The sequence below is a fragment of the Ovis aries genome, chromosome 1 (assembly GCF_016772045.2).
Source record: "Ovis aries strain OAR_USU_Benz2616 breed Rambouillet chromosome 1, ARS-UI_Ramb_v3.0, whole genome shotgun sequence".
In the NCBI taxonomy this organism is placed as follows: Eukaryota; Metazoa; Chordata; class Mammalia; order Artiodactyla; family Bovidae; genus Ovis; species Ovis aries.
Genome location: NC_056054.1, coordinates 204,697,769 through 204,713,107, shown reverse-complemented (window position 1 = coordinate 204,713,107; position 15,339 = coordinate 204,697,769). Strand labels below are relative to the sequence as shown.

At 40.0% G+C, this 15,339-nt stretch overlaps 1 protein-coding gene across 7 annotated transcripts in view; it reads right to left on the bottom strand.

Annotated features, from left to right (window-relative positions):
* MCF2L2 (MCF.2 cell line derived transforming sequence-like 2) overlaps positions 1-15,339 on the bottom strand; it is a 288,114-nt gene that overhangs the window by 19,720 nt on the left and 253,055 nt on the right. For 4 of the 7 annotated variants that reach the window (XM_042233901.2, XM_060419927.1, XM_042233909.2 and 1 more), the window contains one exon: positions 15,123-15,201. In XM_042233901.2, coding sequence (XP_042089835.1) covers positions 15,123-15,201 — 79 coding nt within the window. Of the gene's footprint in view, positions 1-2,965; positions 3,052-4,478; positions 4,503-10,672; positions 13,047-14,422; positions 15,202-15,339 lie in introns of those variants that run through there. The other 3 variants (XM_027957913.3, XM_060419931.1, XM_060419925.1) reach the window with 3 other exon arrangements.

Genomic DNA, 15,339 nt, shown 5'->3' with positions numbered 1-15,339 from the left:
GAAAGATAGTAATGATAACCCTGTATGCGAGACAGCAAAAGAGACACAGATGTATAGAAAGGACTTTTGGACTCTGTGGGAGAGGGAGAGGGTGGGATGATTTGGGAGAATGGCACTGAAACATGTATACTATCATGTGAGAAATGAATCACCAGTCTATGTTCGATACAGGATACAGGATGCTTGGGGCTGGTGCACGGGGATGATCCAGAGAGATGATATGGGGTGGGAGGTGGGAGAGGGGTTCAGGATTGGGAACTCATGTACACCCGTGGTGGATTCATGTCAATGTATGGCAAAACCAATACGGTATTGTAAAGTAAAATAAAGTAAAAATAAAAATTAAAAAAAAATAGTAGGTTTTATTTTTAGAGCAGGTGTAAGCTTATGGAGAAACTGAACAGAAAGTACAGAGTGTTTCCATGTGACCCTTCACCATTCTCTCCCCACAGTTTCTCCTATTATTTACATCTTGTGTTAGTGCAGTACGTTCATTACAATCGATAAACAAGTATTGATACACTATTACTAACTAAAGTCCATAGCTTACATTGGGGTTTACTCTGTGTTGTACCTTCTGTGGGTTTTGACAGATGAGTAACACCACGCAGCCACCATTATATCATATAGAACACTGTCAGTACCCTAAAAATCTCCTGCATTCTACCTACTCATTGCCCACCCCCTACACTGAACCCCTGGTGACTGCTGATCTTTTCATTGTCTCTCATTTCCTCTTTTCCAGAATGTCATATAGTTGGAATCATAAAGTATATAACCTTCTCAGAGTGGCTTCTTTCACTTAACAATATGCATTTGTTTCCTCCATATCATTTTAAGGCTTGAAGGCTCATTTCCTTTTGCTGATGAATAATATCCCATTGTATGGGTGTACCATAGTTTGGTAAATATTTAGGTAAGTACCAAGCAGTATGATTACTAGACCGCATGGTAAGATTATTTTAACTTTGTGAAAATCCGCCCAACTCTTTGTACTATTTTGTATTCTCATCAGCAACAAACGACAGTCCCTATTGCTCCACGTCCTCACCGCATTAGTGTCCTATACTACGTTTACCGTGTAACTCTCAGTTTTTTTGCTGCAACAGCCAATCGTTTGAAGAGCTAACAAGTTTTTGTGAACTTAGCTAGTAAGAAAGTCACCAAAGGTCATGTCAACCTAAGAGTTATTACCATTATATCTTTCTGCCTCCTGAAACCAGCCTGCTTTCCTGGCATTTAAGGTGTGTGCATGCGTGTGTGCACACATACAGATATACGCAAATATATATGGACACAGTCTACAACCAAGCCTAGACTGGAACACCCTTCACTAAATGTCAGCTCTTCTGCTTACTTCATGTCTTTGGGTCTGTTGACCTCAACCACCTGGACAGAGACAGAAGGAAGCAAAGAAAGGCACCTGGACAATTTGCATCTTTATGCTTTGGATAAAGGAGGAGTTATAACTTTATTAACAGACTCATATCTGTTCATTTGTAGATTGTACCAATATTGACTTGTCTGTCCTCAAGCAAAGGATCTTTTGTTTTCTTCAAGAGATTCTTGAACATGAAACACCTCAAGAACAAAACATACTTTATGACTAGACAAAATAGATAAACTCAATTTTCTAACGGTACTTGATAAACTGGAGTCACTGGTTAAGGGGCAGCCAAGATATGACTTGATCAGAGATAGTATTGGAGGATAAAGCCAATTATTTAGGAGATGAAAATCTGGTTTTATCTTTTCTTAAAAATGCTTTTTTTCCCCGTAAGTTAATACAAAGTCTCCACAGTAAAGAAAAACAAAAATTTCATACCTTCTAGAGAGTCTGTAACATGGAGGGACAGGCCTTACCATACAAAGAAAACTTAGGGATTATATTCTATGAACTCTCATCAGCCATAATTTTTCTCAAGCCTTACTTTTTCTGATCTGTACTAATAAGAAAATATGTCATTTTTCATTTTTCAAATATAAAATTTTATAACACACATATACACCCTAATTGAGAAGGACTGCCTAATTAAATGCCATTGCCATTAATATTTGTTAACCAAAATGGAATATTCAATTTCTTAATTATGTGGCTATCTTCCTGTTAACTTGCCATTTCATGCTTATTAGCATCCAAGGCTCTAGAAGTCTGAATAAGAAATATACACTAGTTAGCCTTGTTCTGGAGTAGGAGTGGGCTGTACATGTTTTGTTAATGGCTTTTTGTAATTTATAGGTGCTCAATAAATGTATTTTGAACTAAAACTCCTTTTAGAGGCCTTTTCCAAATAAAGTATATGCCTGAAGGCACCCTCATGTGCCACCAAACTAATCACATGATAATCTAAAACCAAAATCTCAAATACTAAATTCCTAATACTTCGATTATAGGCAGTAGAAAAAGCATGAAGAAGGCATTTTGGGAAAGATTATCTTTAAATAGTCAAGGATAGAAAAAATGACAATAAAAATAGCACATTCAGGTCCCCAAAACACACAATCTATCGTGCCATTAAAATGCAAAATATAAAAATGCCTCCACATTTGTTTCTTTTTGACCCCATGCTCATTTCTGCCTACCAGAAAACTGACTGATCGAGTGTTCCTAACCTTTTCAGGGAAAGCTTTGGGAGGAGGTGAAATCCATAAATCCCGGATAGAGCAAAAAGTACAGCACCCCCATTCGGTGTCTTTCTTCCAAAGCAGTGGCATGCTGGCAATGCTCTTAGCCTACAACCATTTCCTTAAGAGGACAGCTCTTCCAATGAGGAAATTACTTCTCAATGTGAAATATTTGCCCTCATTTTCATTGTGGCCTAACTGGATCTATGCAAATGAATAACAGGAAGTTGATTTTATACCTTTCTTCTTGGGTACTATCTTCCTCAGCTTCTAAGCAGCTGGCGTCACCCCTACTGATTTCATGCTCCACTCTACCATTGGATCTTATCTTGAATCCTACATGTGCTGGAGACTAAGTCTTCCTTGCTACTGGTAGCTCTTTCCATATTTTCAATCCAGGGTACAAATTCCACTTCATTGCCTTTGCTTTAGAGAAAAACATGTGAGCTCCCTACACTGGTTCTCTACGGCAGGAGTGGTATTGGCTCACACCAGATTTTCCCCAGCTAAAGCTTTATGGACCTGCTTTCTATTCCTCCTCAACCTGTGGTCTAAGTCTTGCCCCAGATCTCTGGATGACATTTAACAAAGGAATGTTAAAGGGATTCCACCTGCCAGATTACATAGTTAACACCTAACTGGCTGCAAATCTTGAAATGGGAGAGGTGAGGAGATGAGCTAAAGCTTATCACCTCCTAGCTCTTCTTACAGAGTGGTTTGCTAGCCTGATGTGATTATTCAGTCAGTTCTTTCATTTATTCACTAAACATTTACTGAGCCTCTACCTGAGTGCCAGGTTCTTGTATAATATGAAGCCTGGGGAAAACTTAAACTAATAAGGCAACCTCTGTGCCCTAGAGAAAATTCATGGTCTAGTGAGGAGAAAAAGTTAAACACATCATAAAATTATAATACAGCACATTCAATACTGTGATAGGGGTACTCCTTAAGGGAGTGAGTACAGAGAGGAGGGAAAGAGACTCGGCTGTCCACCAGAGCCCTCACCCCTTCCCGTCACTACCATCTATCTTTATTTTAGGGGAGCCTCTACTAAGCAGGCTGTACCTGAACTGGATCCCAGGCTATGGGATTATTCAGCAAGTGTTTATTGGGTACCTCCTGAGTGCCTTGGAACAGGGAGAGGAATTAGAGATGGAGAGTTTCTAAGTGGGCAAGAATAGATGGGTAAGGAGCACCAGAAAGAACTGAACCCTGAAAGAAGTATGAGTGTATCCTCCTCCGGACAAGGAGGAATGCAAAGAGGAAGGACGATGATCAGGAGAGTTCCGGGTAGAAAGAGAGAAGCTGAATGAATTAACATCAGAGGGTACACTTGCCTAGTCAGTGAAGCAGGAGGCAGGGCAGCCAGGTGACACTAGGAGTAGAATTGGAGGCCATAGAAAAGTTAGAGAAAACCGCCAGAGGCAAAAGCATTTACAGTAGGTTTCAAAATGGTAGGTATGACTCAACTGCAACTCAGCAACCTAGTATTGGGAAAGATGCTGGAGGCTGGCAGTGGGGCCAGGGAGCTAATATTTTTTAATTAGAAAAGTTAAACTTAATTAAAACTTAATTGGAAATCCCTTGTAATACGCTAAGTGATGAACAAAATCAATGAAAGCAGTTATGTAGATGGGGAGTGGCAGACGATGAGATGGTTGGATGGCTTCACTGACTCAATGGATATGAGTTTGAGCAAACTCTGAGAGAGCATGAAGGACAGGGAAGCCTGGCATGCTGCAGTTCTGGGGTTGCAGAGTCAGACATGACTTTGTGACTGAACACACATAATTATTTAGAATCAATAGAAACTATCTGCAACACTGGGCACCTCTTAAAAAAGGAGTGCACACCTAGTGCTTGCTTCAAACTGTAGACTTCCTTGGTATAAAATTAAAAAAAAACCTAGCACTCTCAAACATAACTTCCCTGGTAGCTGAACTGATAAAGAATCCACCTGCAAAGCAGGAGACGACGGTTCCATTACTGGGTTGGGTAGATCCCTGGAGTAGGAAATGGCAACCCACTCCAATACTCTTGCCTGGAGCATTTCATGGACAGAGGAGGCTGCTGGGCTACAGTCCATGGGGTCACAAAGAGTCAGATGTGACTGAGCTACTAACACTTTCACTTTTAAACTCTCAAACATAAGCCAGTTTGAATAGATTTTACATGTTAATTTTATACACATGTAGACACATAGAATGGAGAAGGCAAAAGCAACCCACTCCAGTACTCTTGCCTGGAAAATCCTGTGGATGGAGGAGCCTTGTAGGCTGCAGTCCATGGGGTCGCTAAGAGTGGGATACGACTGAACAACTTCACTTTCACTTTTCACTTTCATGCATTAGAGAAGGAAATGGCAACCCACTCCAGTGTTCTTGCCTTGAGAATCCCAGGGACGGGGGAGCCTGGTGGGCTGCCGTCTATGGGGTCGCACAGAGTCGGACATGACTGAAGTGACATAGCAGTAGCAGCAGACACATAGAATACTATAAAAATGCATTAAAGTGTGTAGGTCTTGGTCTTATTTTCCTAGCCATTTGGAAAACCTTTCTGCAATCCTGGCTTACTTGGGCCTGGCATCCCTCCCACTTCTCTGGCCATCCTGCCATTCCCTGTGTGCCTAGACTCTTGGTCCATCCAGGTTTCTACAGTGAGTTCCCTGAATAAAGGAATAAGCAATGTACACATTAAGTGCTCATTTTTTCCACCTGAGCCCAAATTACCTGACTTGGTGAGGGAAACAGCATGAGTTTCTGGGACAGTGATAAGAATTGCATTCTTCATTTGGGTGTTGTTCCAGCCTGTGAGAACAGCACCAGGTCTCAACCTCCAGCAGCCCTCGCCACCTACACTTGTGTTAAAGCCAAATGCCTCAGCATGATACTGGAGGTTTACCTATGATACTGGAGGTTTACCTCCCTCTCTCTCAACCTCATTTACTTCCACTCTACCCAGGAACCTCTCAAGCCTGGCTCCAGGTCATCACTGAACATGGTCCCTTGGAGGCAGCTGGGTGATTTTCAAAGGTTCCTGGGTCCACCTTCATTACCCATGTGACAGGTGGAAGTTGCCCAGGTGCTAGGATGGGCCTGCAGCCTGGATTTCCTGCTTTGGCTCTGGAGCCTGCCAGGACAGGGAGAGACATTATACCAGGCACCATGCTGCCCTGCAAAAGCCATCTGTGACCAGAGCCCCTTCCCAGTGAGCCTGATCTTCTTTGGTGTACCAAGGCCTCCTGGTTATAGGGGGTCAGGCCACAAGGGAAGTATGTGTAGAAGTTGTCCCAAACCACGGTGCCTGCTGGCCTCCTTGACCTGTGCTGCTGTGTCCCATGCAAGGGTCACACTCTTCTCTTTCCAGCCCACAGCCTCTCTGACTCTGTAATTCCCTTTAGTTAAGAGGGTGGGATGTGGCATTGTAGGGATGCCACATTGTAGGGTGTTCAGTTCAGTTCAGTTCAGTTCAGTTGCTCAGTCATGTCCGACTCTTTGCAACCCCATGAATCACAGCATGCCAGGCCTCCCTGTCCATCACCAACTCCCGGAGTTCACTCAAACTCATGTCCATCGAGTGGGTGATGCCATCCAGCCATCTCATCCTCTGTTGTCCCCTTCTCCTCCTGCCCCCAATCCCTCCCAGCATCAGAGTCTTTTCCAATGAGTCAACTCTTTGCATGAGGTGGCCAAATTACTGGAGTTTCAGCTTTAGCATCATTCCTTCCAAAGAAATCCCAGGGCTGATCTCCTTTAGAATGGACTGGTTGGATCTCCTTGCAGTCCAAGGGACTCTCAAGACTCTTTTCCACCACCACAGTTCAAAAGCATCAATTCTTCGGCACTCAACTTTCTTCACAGTCCAACTCTCACATCCATACATGACCACCAGAAAAAACCATAGCCTTGACTAGACGGGTCTTTGTTGGCAAAGTAATGTCTCTGTATTTGAACATGCTATCTAGGTTGGTCATAACTTTCCTTCCAAGGAGTAAGCGTCTTTTAATTTCATGGCTGCAGTCACCATCTGCAGTGATTTTGGAGCCCCCCGTAATAAAGTCTGACACTGTTTCCACTGTTTCCCCATCTATTTCCCATGAAGTGATGGGACCAGATGCCATGATCTTCGTTTTCTGAATGTTGAGCTTTAAGCCAACCTTTTCACTCCCCTCTTTCACTTTCATCAAGAGGCTTTTAGTTCCTCTTCACTTTCTGCCATAAAAGTGGTGTCATCTGCATATCTGAGGTTATTGATATTTCTCCTGGCAATCTTGATTCCAGCTTGTGCTTCTTCCAGCCTAGCGTTTCTCATGATGTACTCTGCATATAAGTTAAATAAGTAGGGTGACAGTATACAGCCTTGACGTACTCCTTTTCCTATTTGGAACCAGTCTGTTGTTCCATGTCCAGTTCTAACTGTTGCTTCCTGACCTGCATATAGGCTTCAGGGTGTAGAGCTGTATCAAGTGATGGGGCTGAGGTCCTGACCTTCCTGATCTGACCACCTGCCTGAGGAACCTCCCTCCCCTATTGCCTGATGTCCCTGTGTCTGTGTTCCACCCGGAGTCTCATCTCCTCTCAGGGACCAGCCCAAGGCCCACTCCTGCTCACTCAGTCACAGGGTGCAGAGGCCTCTCTGAATTCCTAGAGCCCTTGCTGTTGACATCACTTGAAGAGACATTTCATCAGACTTTCTTGGTGAGCCAGGCTCAGGGGACTTGGTTCTGCTGCTGGAAAGTTGTGTGAAACTGACCCTCTGTTTGCCTGTCTGAAGATGAAAGGGGCTGGAACCACACCTCGAGGCCGATGTTTCAGTTCATTTTGATTGCTTTTTTCAGTCTAAACTACTTGCTAGGGTCTGTTTCTGCTTCTTATCTATATTTTACGTTTCTGTCACAACCTAGAGCATAGCGTACTAGGGCTTGAGGAAGACTTAAATTTGTTTCTGAGCTATTAACTGAATGAATACCAAGATCTTACAACAAACATGTTTTTCTGTGGGGCAAAGAAGAATTGGGTGATCTAGTTAAAATTTAGATTGTAGATTAAGCTCACTGTTGTTAAGATAGCACTGATCACCAAATTGGTCTATAGACTTTACACACTTCTAATCAAAATCCCAGCAAGGTTTCTTGTAGAAATTGACAACAGATTCTAAAATATATACAGAAATGTAAAAGATATAGAATAGCCAAAACAACTTTAAAAAGGAAAAACAATGTTGAAAGATTCAAACAATCTGATTTTAGACACTATAAAACTACAGAAATCTAGGATAGTAAAGTATTGATGTCAAGATAGAAAACTAGATCAATTAAACAGAATAGAGCATCCAGCAATAGATGCACATATATAAACAGTCAGTTGGTGGAAAAAGAGTCTTTTCAACAATGGTAGTAGAACAATCATTAATGCGCACAAAACTGAACTTTGATTGACACTTCATAGCAAATACCATAAAAATCCCTCAGAATGGATCAGAGACCTAAGTGTAAAACTTGAACTATGAAATATCTAGGAGAAAACATAGGAGAGAATCTTTGTTATCTTTAAACAAATATTTATTACACATAACACCCACACTATGATCTTAATTTTTAAAATATTAGATTTCATAAAAATTAAAATCTTCTTCTCCTAAACAGATACTCTGAAGAGAATGAAAAACTAAGCTACATACTGAAGGAAAATATTTGTAAATTACATATTCAATAAATGACTTGCATCCAGAATATATTTTTTTAAAACTCTCAAAACTAAATAATAAGAAAACAATGAACAAAAGATTTGAACAGAGACTTCACCAAAAAAGATATATGGATGGCAAGGAAGCACACAAAAAGATGCTCAACCGTTAATCACAGCAACTTAAAACCTCAGTAACATGCTACTACACACCTATTAGAAGGTTTAAAATGAAAAAAGACTGACAATACCAAGCGTTGGTGAGACATGGAGCAAGTGGAACTTTCATACACTGCTATGGGAGTATAAGATGGTATAACCATATTAGAAAAGAGCTTAGCAATTTCTTTAAAAAGTTAAACATGCACCTGCCATATGACCTAACCGTTACACTCTTAGGTATTTACCGAAGAACAATGAAAACATATGTCTGCAAAATGATTTGTACCCAAATCTTCAAAGCAGCGTTAGCACCTCAAAAGTGGAAAGAAACCAAATATACATTAAGAGGTAAAAGGATATGTAAACTGAGGTACATCCAAACAATGGAGCTCTACACAGCAATTAAAAGGAATATACTATTGCTGCACAAAGAAACATGAATGTATCTCAAAATAATTATGCTAAGTGGGAGAAACTAGACCAAAAAAAGTACATGCTATGTTTCTTTATGGAATTCTAGAAAATTCAAAATAATCTATTGTGATAGAAGGTCAGTGATCACTTGGAGAGCTGTAAAGGGATAAAAGAGGTACAAGAGAAAGGTAATAAAAAGAAACATGAGGAAAATTTGGGGGATGAAAGAGGTGTTCATTATCTTGATTGTGGTGATGCTTTTATAGGTGTAGACATGTGTCAACATCTACCAAATTGTATACTTTAAATGTGTGCAATTTATTATGTCAATTATACCTCAATAAAGAAAACCTGCATTTGACTGAAGCTCTTCAAGCAATTCCAGTGCAAGTTTTCCCTAAACCACCCTTCGTGAAACACTAATCTAGACAGTAAGGATTTCTAGAACAATATTGTAATTAGAATGTTTGTTTCTGGGGAAAATAAGTAACTTTGCCTACTAGGGTTGTTATATCTTTCTGTATTATGCCTCCAGAGTACCCATATTCCATTACCATAACATGTATTTAGCATATTATTAACAGTTCAAAGGCAAACTTAAATCATATCTTTCTCCCATCTTACCTTTGTATAAATTAAAATTAACTTCATGATCTTGTTACATTTCCTGGCAGAGGCTTACAGCTTAAATCAAGAACTTAGGTCTCTTGGTCATGACTGGAAATTGATGTGCTAGTTTTCCAGTCGCACTTCTTAGTTTGCCTTTTTTCACATCTTATGATGCACATTCACCCACACATCCTCCTGACAAGCTCACGACCAGAGGAGACACAGAAAGAGTGTAAAATGGTTTCATTACTGCTAAGTCTCTGAGGACAAAGTTATCTTTCCATGTGTATATAATTTTCCTCACTAAACAACAAAAACTGTTGCCAGTATAAATGATAGGAGATAGGTTTTTCCCATGAAACTAGCATTCCTTAACCCTAGCAACATTACTTGAAAGAAATATTGGAACTCAATGGATGAAGTTAGTTTTGGATTTTCCTGTCCAATATCACTTGAGAAGACACATGTGAAGGATAAAGCCTACTCAAAGATGATTTTTAGCGATTAAAGGGAATACAGTGAATAACACCTGTGAAAACGGTGTAGGGATTAAAAAAAAACCTCCAAAAATTCACTCCTCAAATGTTTTGTGGTGTTTTAGTTACCCTAGTCCCATTCTACTCCTTTTTCTTAGTGGCAGCCTTGGAAACCAACAGCCTGTAATCATGGTGAAAATTAGCAAGCTGGTAGCTCTAGGAGGGGGCAGAATGGGGATCCCCTTCAAAGTCTCATTCCCAGAAAACTGTCATTATTTGATTGTCTGGGGGGTTCCTTGGAATATCCTACTTGCAAGGCTGTCTTTATTAACCAGCCAAGAGCTTGCTCAGTGTGAAAAGCCTTTTCCCAGGGCCCTTTGAGAAAATATCTAGAGGTGATTATTTAATTTCTTGGCTGCTTGAGACACTGGATAACAGCTGGGGCAAAAATAAGATAATCAAAAAGTAAAAGAAAAACGTAAGAATCCATAGTGGTTTTGAAAAACTCCAAATATTCTGGAGATTCTAGAAGGCCATTGTGCACATGCCAAGGGTTGTGCACACACTCAGGAAGAATCTTAGAAGACGTTATGCTCTCACCTCAGCTGATTTTGAGACTTTGTACAAAAAATAAGTGAAGGCTAAGGAAATTGTCACCTGTCTAACTGAGTATTAAAGTTGTGCTCTAAAGTCCACACAGAATTCCTTGGCAAAGACCAGAATGTTTATTGATTTCAGGTGTTTAAGAAAACTTCTGCCCAACCATGAACCAACCAGACTTCAGTGACCACACATGACAACGAATATGGATTTTATAGGATTATTTCATAAAAGTCACTAAATAAACCACAGACAGCAACAATCGCAAACACTGGAGACAGAGGATAATCTGATTTCCAGAGTTGCCACATTATGTCATTTTAAATGTCCATTTTCCAAAGAAAAATTATGATGCATACAGAGAAATAAGAAAACATAACCCACACACAGGAAAAAAAGGAGTCAATAGAAACTCTCCCTGAGGAAGCCAAGATATTGCACTTCCCAGACCAAGACTTTAAATCAACTTAAAAAAAAATGTTTAGAATGAAAGGAAACCATATATAAAGAACTAAAGTATGAAAACAAACTCTCATCAAATAGAAATATAAAGAGAGAGAAATTATACTTTAAAAGGACCAAATAGATATTTTGGATTGAAAAGTATAATAACTGGAGTGAAAAATTCACTACAGTGGTTCAATAGCCAATTTGAGCAGGCAAAGAATCAGAGAACTTATACATGGGTCAACTGAAACTACCCAATTTGAAGAATAGAAAGAAAAAGAATGAAAAAAATAAACAGAGCTTTAAAAGCCTGTAGGACACCAACAAGCATATCAACATACACCTAACAGGAGTCCCAGAGGACAGAAAAAGGGACTGAAAAAATTAATACTTGAAGAAATAATGGACAAACACTTCCAAAATTCAAAGAAAAATGCTAATCTACACATTCAAGTTGATCTAAAACCTCCAGAAATAAAAATTCAGAGACCCCCCCACCTATACATAATATGATCAAACTGTCAAAAGACAAAGAAAGTAGAGATAGCTAAAATGGCAGATTAGGAAGACCACAAGATTAGGAAGACCACACCTTTCATGACTACATCAAAATTATGACTATTTATAGAGCAACTACTGATAAGAAACACCTGAAGATTAGCAGGAAAGGTTATCTACAACTAAAGATATGAATAAGGAACTAAAATGAGATAAATAGGAGGGGCAGAAAAGCAGTAGAGTTAAAACCCATACTCACTCGGTAGACAACCCACAAACAAGAGTATAATCACACTAGCAGAAGTTCTCCCCAAGGAGCAAGGGGTACAAGCCACATTGAGCTCCTTAGCTCAGCAGTCCTGCACTAGGAAGATGAGCCCCCAGAGTCAAACACTTTGAAGGCCAGTGGGGATTACTTTTGGGAGAGTTAGAGGGCTCTAGAAAATAGAGACTCTACTCTTAAAGAGCATGTACAAAATCTTACATGCTCTAAGATCCAGGGCAGAAGAAATAGTTTGAAAGAATCCTGGGTTAGACTACTTGCTAATCTTGTAGAACTTCCCAGAGAGGTAGGAAGAAACTAGGAACTCCTTGGGAATACAGGTGCTGGCAGCAGCCATATTTAGGAACTCATTCTACCATGAGGATACCAGTGCTGGCAAGTACCATTCTGGAATCTTCCCTCTAGATGATTGGTTCTGGGAAACAGCCCCACTCACCAGCAGTTCTGATGCCCTAAGACCCCATGAATCCCCAAGTCATTCAGGGACCCAGCCTCATCCACCAGAGGGCCCAAGACTCAGACCCACTCACTAATAGGCCAGCGCTAGTCCTGGGAACCCCTGAATCACAAAGCCAACTGCACCAGGACCTAGTACTGCTTGCCAGCAGGCAAGAAGCATCCTCAAAGAGGCAGAGCCTGGCAGCCAATTGGGATGGGGGCCAGCCCTCGCTACAAGTATGCTTATAGTAGTCAGCCTCATCATGACAGAAAAGACCATACAGCTCACAGAGGAGGCAGTCCTAGAACATGTCACTCTGGTGATCAAAGAGAAGTTGGGCCCCATAGAACATCTCCTACATAAGGCTACATCTCTGACATTGGGAAATATAACTGATAGAATATATAGAAATAAAAACAGAAAGTTAGGCAAAATGAGGTGACAGAGGAAAATGTTCCAAATGAAAGGACAAGAATAAAACCCTAGAAGAACTATTAAGTTAAGTCACTCAGTCGTGTCCGACTCTTTGCGACCCCATGGACTGTAGCCCACCAGGCTCCTCCGTCCATGGGATTCTCCAGGCAAGAATACTGGAGTGGGTTGCCATTTCAGCAATAATTATTACTTATTTACCCAATAAAGAGCTCAAGGTGATGCTAATAAAATGCTGTGCTGTGCTGTGCTTAGTTTGCTCAGTCGTCTCCGATTCTTTGTGACTCCATGGACCATAGCCCACCAGGCTCCTCTGTCCATGAGGATTCTCCTGACAAGGATACTGTAGTGGGTTGCCATGCCCTCTGCTGAATGAGCTAAAAAATAGATGAACATAGAGAGCAATTTTTAAAGAGTTAGAAAATATAAAGAACTACGCAGAGCTAGACAATACAATAACTAAAATTAAATATACATTAGAAGGAATCAACAGTAGATTAGATGATACAGAGGAATGGATCAGCAAACTGGAAGACAGAATACTGGAAATCACCCAAGCTGGCAGAGAAAAGAAAAAGAATTGTAAAAAATGAGGATAGTTTAAGAGACCTCTGGGACAGCATCAAGTATATTAACATTTGCACTCTACGGGTTCTAGAAGAAGAGAGAGAGAAGTTGGAGACATAATAACTTAAAACTTCCCTAACTTGGGGAAGGAAACAGACATCCAGGTTCAGAAGCACAGAGAGTCCCAAACAAGATGAACCCAAAGATATCCACACTAAGATAGGTTGTAATTAAAATGGCAAAATTAAAAGCATCAAGGGTAAAGCAACTAGTTACATAAAGTTTCAAGATACAAAGGTAATATACACAAATCTGTAGCATTTCTATACACTAACAATGACATATCAGAAAGAGAAATCAAGAAAAAATCTAATTTGCAATTGCATCAAGAAGAATCAAATACTAGGAATAAATCTAACCAAGGAGAGAAAACTATAAGACATTGATGAAAGAAATTTAGGACAACATAAGCAAATAGAAAGTTATACCATGCTCACAGACTGGAAGTCAATATTGTTAAGAATGACTATGCTCCCCAGGGCAATCTACATATTCAATGCAATCCCTCTCAGAATACCAATGGCATTTTTTTCACAGAAGTAAAAGAAATAATTCTAAATTTGTATAGAAACAAAAGACCTGAATAGCCAAAACAATCTTGAGAAAGAACAAAGCTGATGGTATCATGAGCTGTGATTTCAAACTATACTACAAAGATACAGTAATCAAAAAATGTAGTAGTGGTACAAAAACAGACACACAGATCAATGGAACAGAATAGAGAACCCCGAAATAAACCCACACTTATGTAGACAATTAATCTATGACAAAGGAGGCAATAATATACATTGGGGAAAAGACAACCTTTCCAACAAATAGTGTTGGAAAACTGGACTGCTACATGCAAGGGAATCAAAATTAACTACTTTCTCACACCATGTACAAAAATAAACTCAAAATAAATGAAAGACTTAAATGTAAGACCTGAAGCCATAAAACTCCTGAAGGAAAACATAGGCAATATACTTTTTTTTTTTTTTTTTTGCCCATCTGTGTGGCATGCAGGATCTTAGGCCCCTGAACAGGATTGAACCTGTGCCCCCTGCAGCAGAAGTGTGGAGTCTTAACCACTGCATTGCCAGTGAATTCCCAGACAGTATACCTTTTGACATACATTGTGGCAATATTTTGTGTGTAGAAATACTGAACTACTAAGCTGTGCACCTGGAACAAACATAGTTTGTAGGTCAATGACATTTTAATTAAAAAAGAGAGAGAGAGAGAATCTAGAAAGCAGCAAGAGAAAAGCAACCTGTATCATGCAAATATTTTTTAATAAGTAAATAGCTTAACTCTTACTATAAACTATGGAGGCTACAAAATAGTGGGATGACAAAAGTGCTTTAAGAAAAAGACTGTCAACTGAGAATTTTATATCTATGGCCAACTGATTTTCATCAGGTCTGCTGTCTTAATTCAGGCTGCTATAACAAAATACCATATCCTGGATGGCTTATAAATGACTGAAGTTTCTTTCTTACAGTTCTGGAGGCTGGAAGTCTGAGATAAGAGTGCCAGCCTGGCTGAGTTCTGGTGAGGACCCTCCTCTGGGCTGCATATTGTTGACTTCTGATTGAGAAAATTGGGCCTGGGCAATTGGGTAGGTGGGATCATGTCTAAAAGGGACATACACACAATTGCAAAACCCCTACACAATTTAAAGCAAGCACAGGTGCTTCCAGGTACTATGAAAATGTGCCCACAGTTATTTTCTAGGCAAATCATTTTCTTTAACAATATCCCCAATCTCCACACCTCCACACTGATTCCACACAAAGCTGGAATCAGTATACTCCCCAGACTGAAGTCAGCAAGGGTAAACTTACCTTTAATATTGTTTTGTTGTTTCATCAATAATTTACTTATTTCTGAAAACCAACAATCTCTGATTTCTTTTGAAGCTGCCTGCAATTACAGATAAGAAAATACTGAATATCATCACCTGGTACATTAATTGGACAGGACTTTGATTCTCTGGGTGACTTTTAGAATGAGATAAAAAACACTTGCTGAGTTATGGGAACACGATAGGGAAAGAGGAGA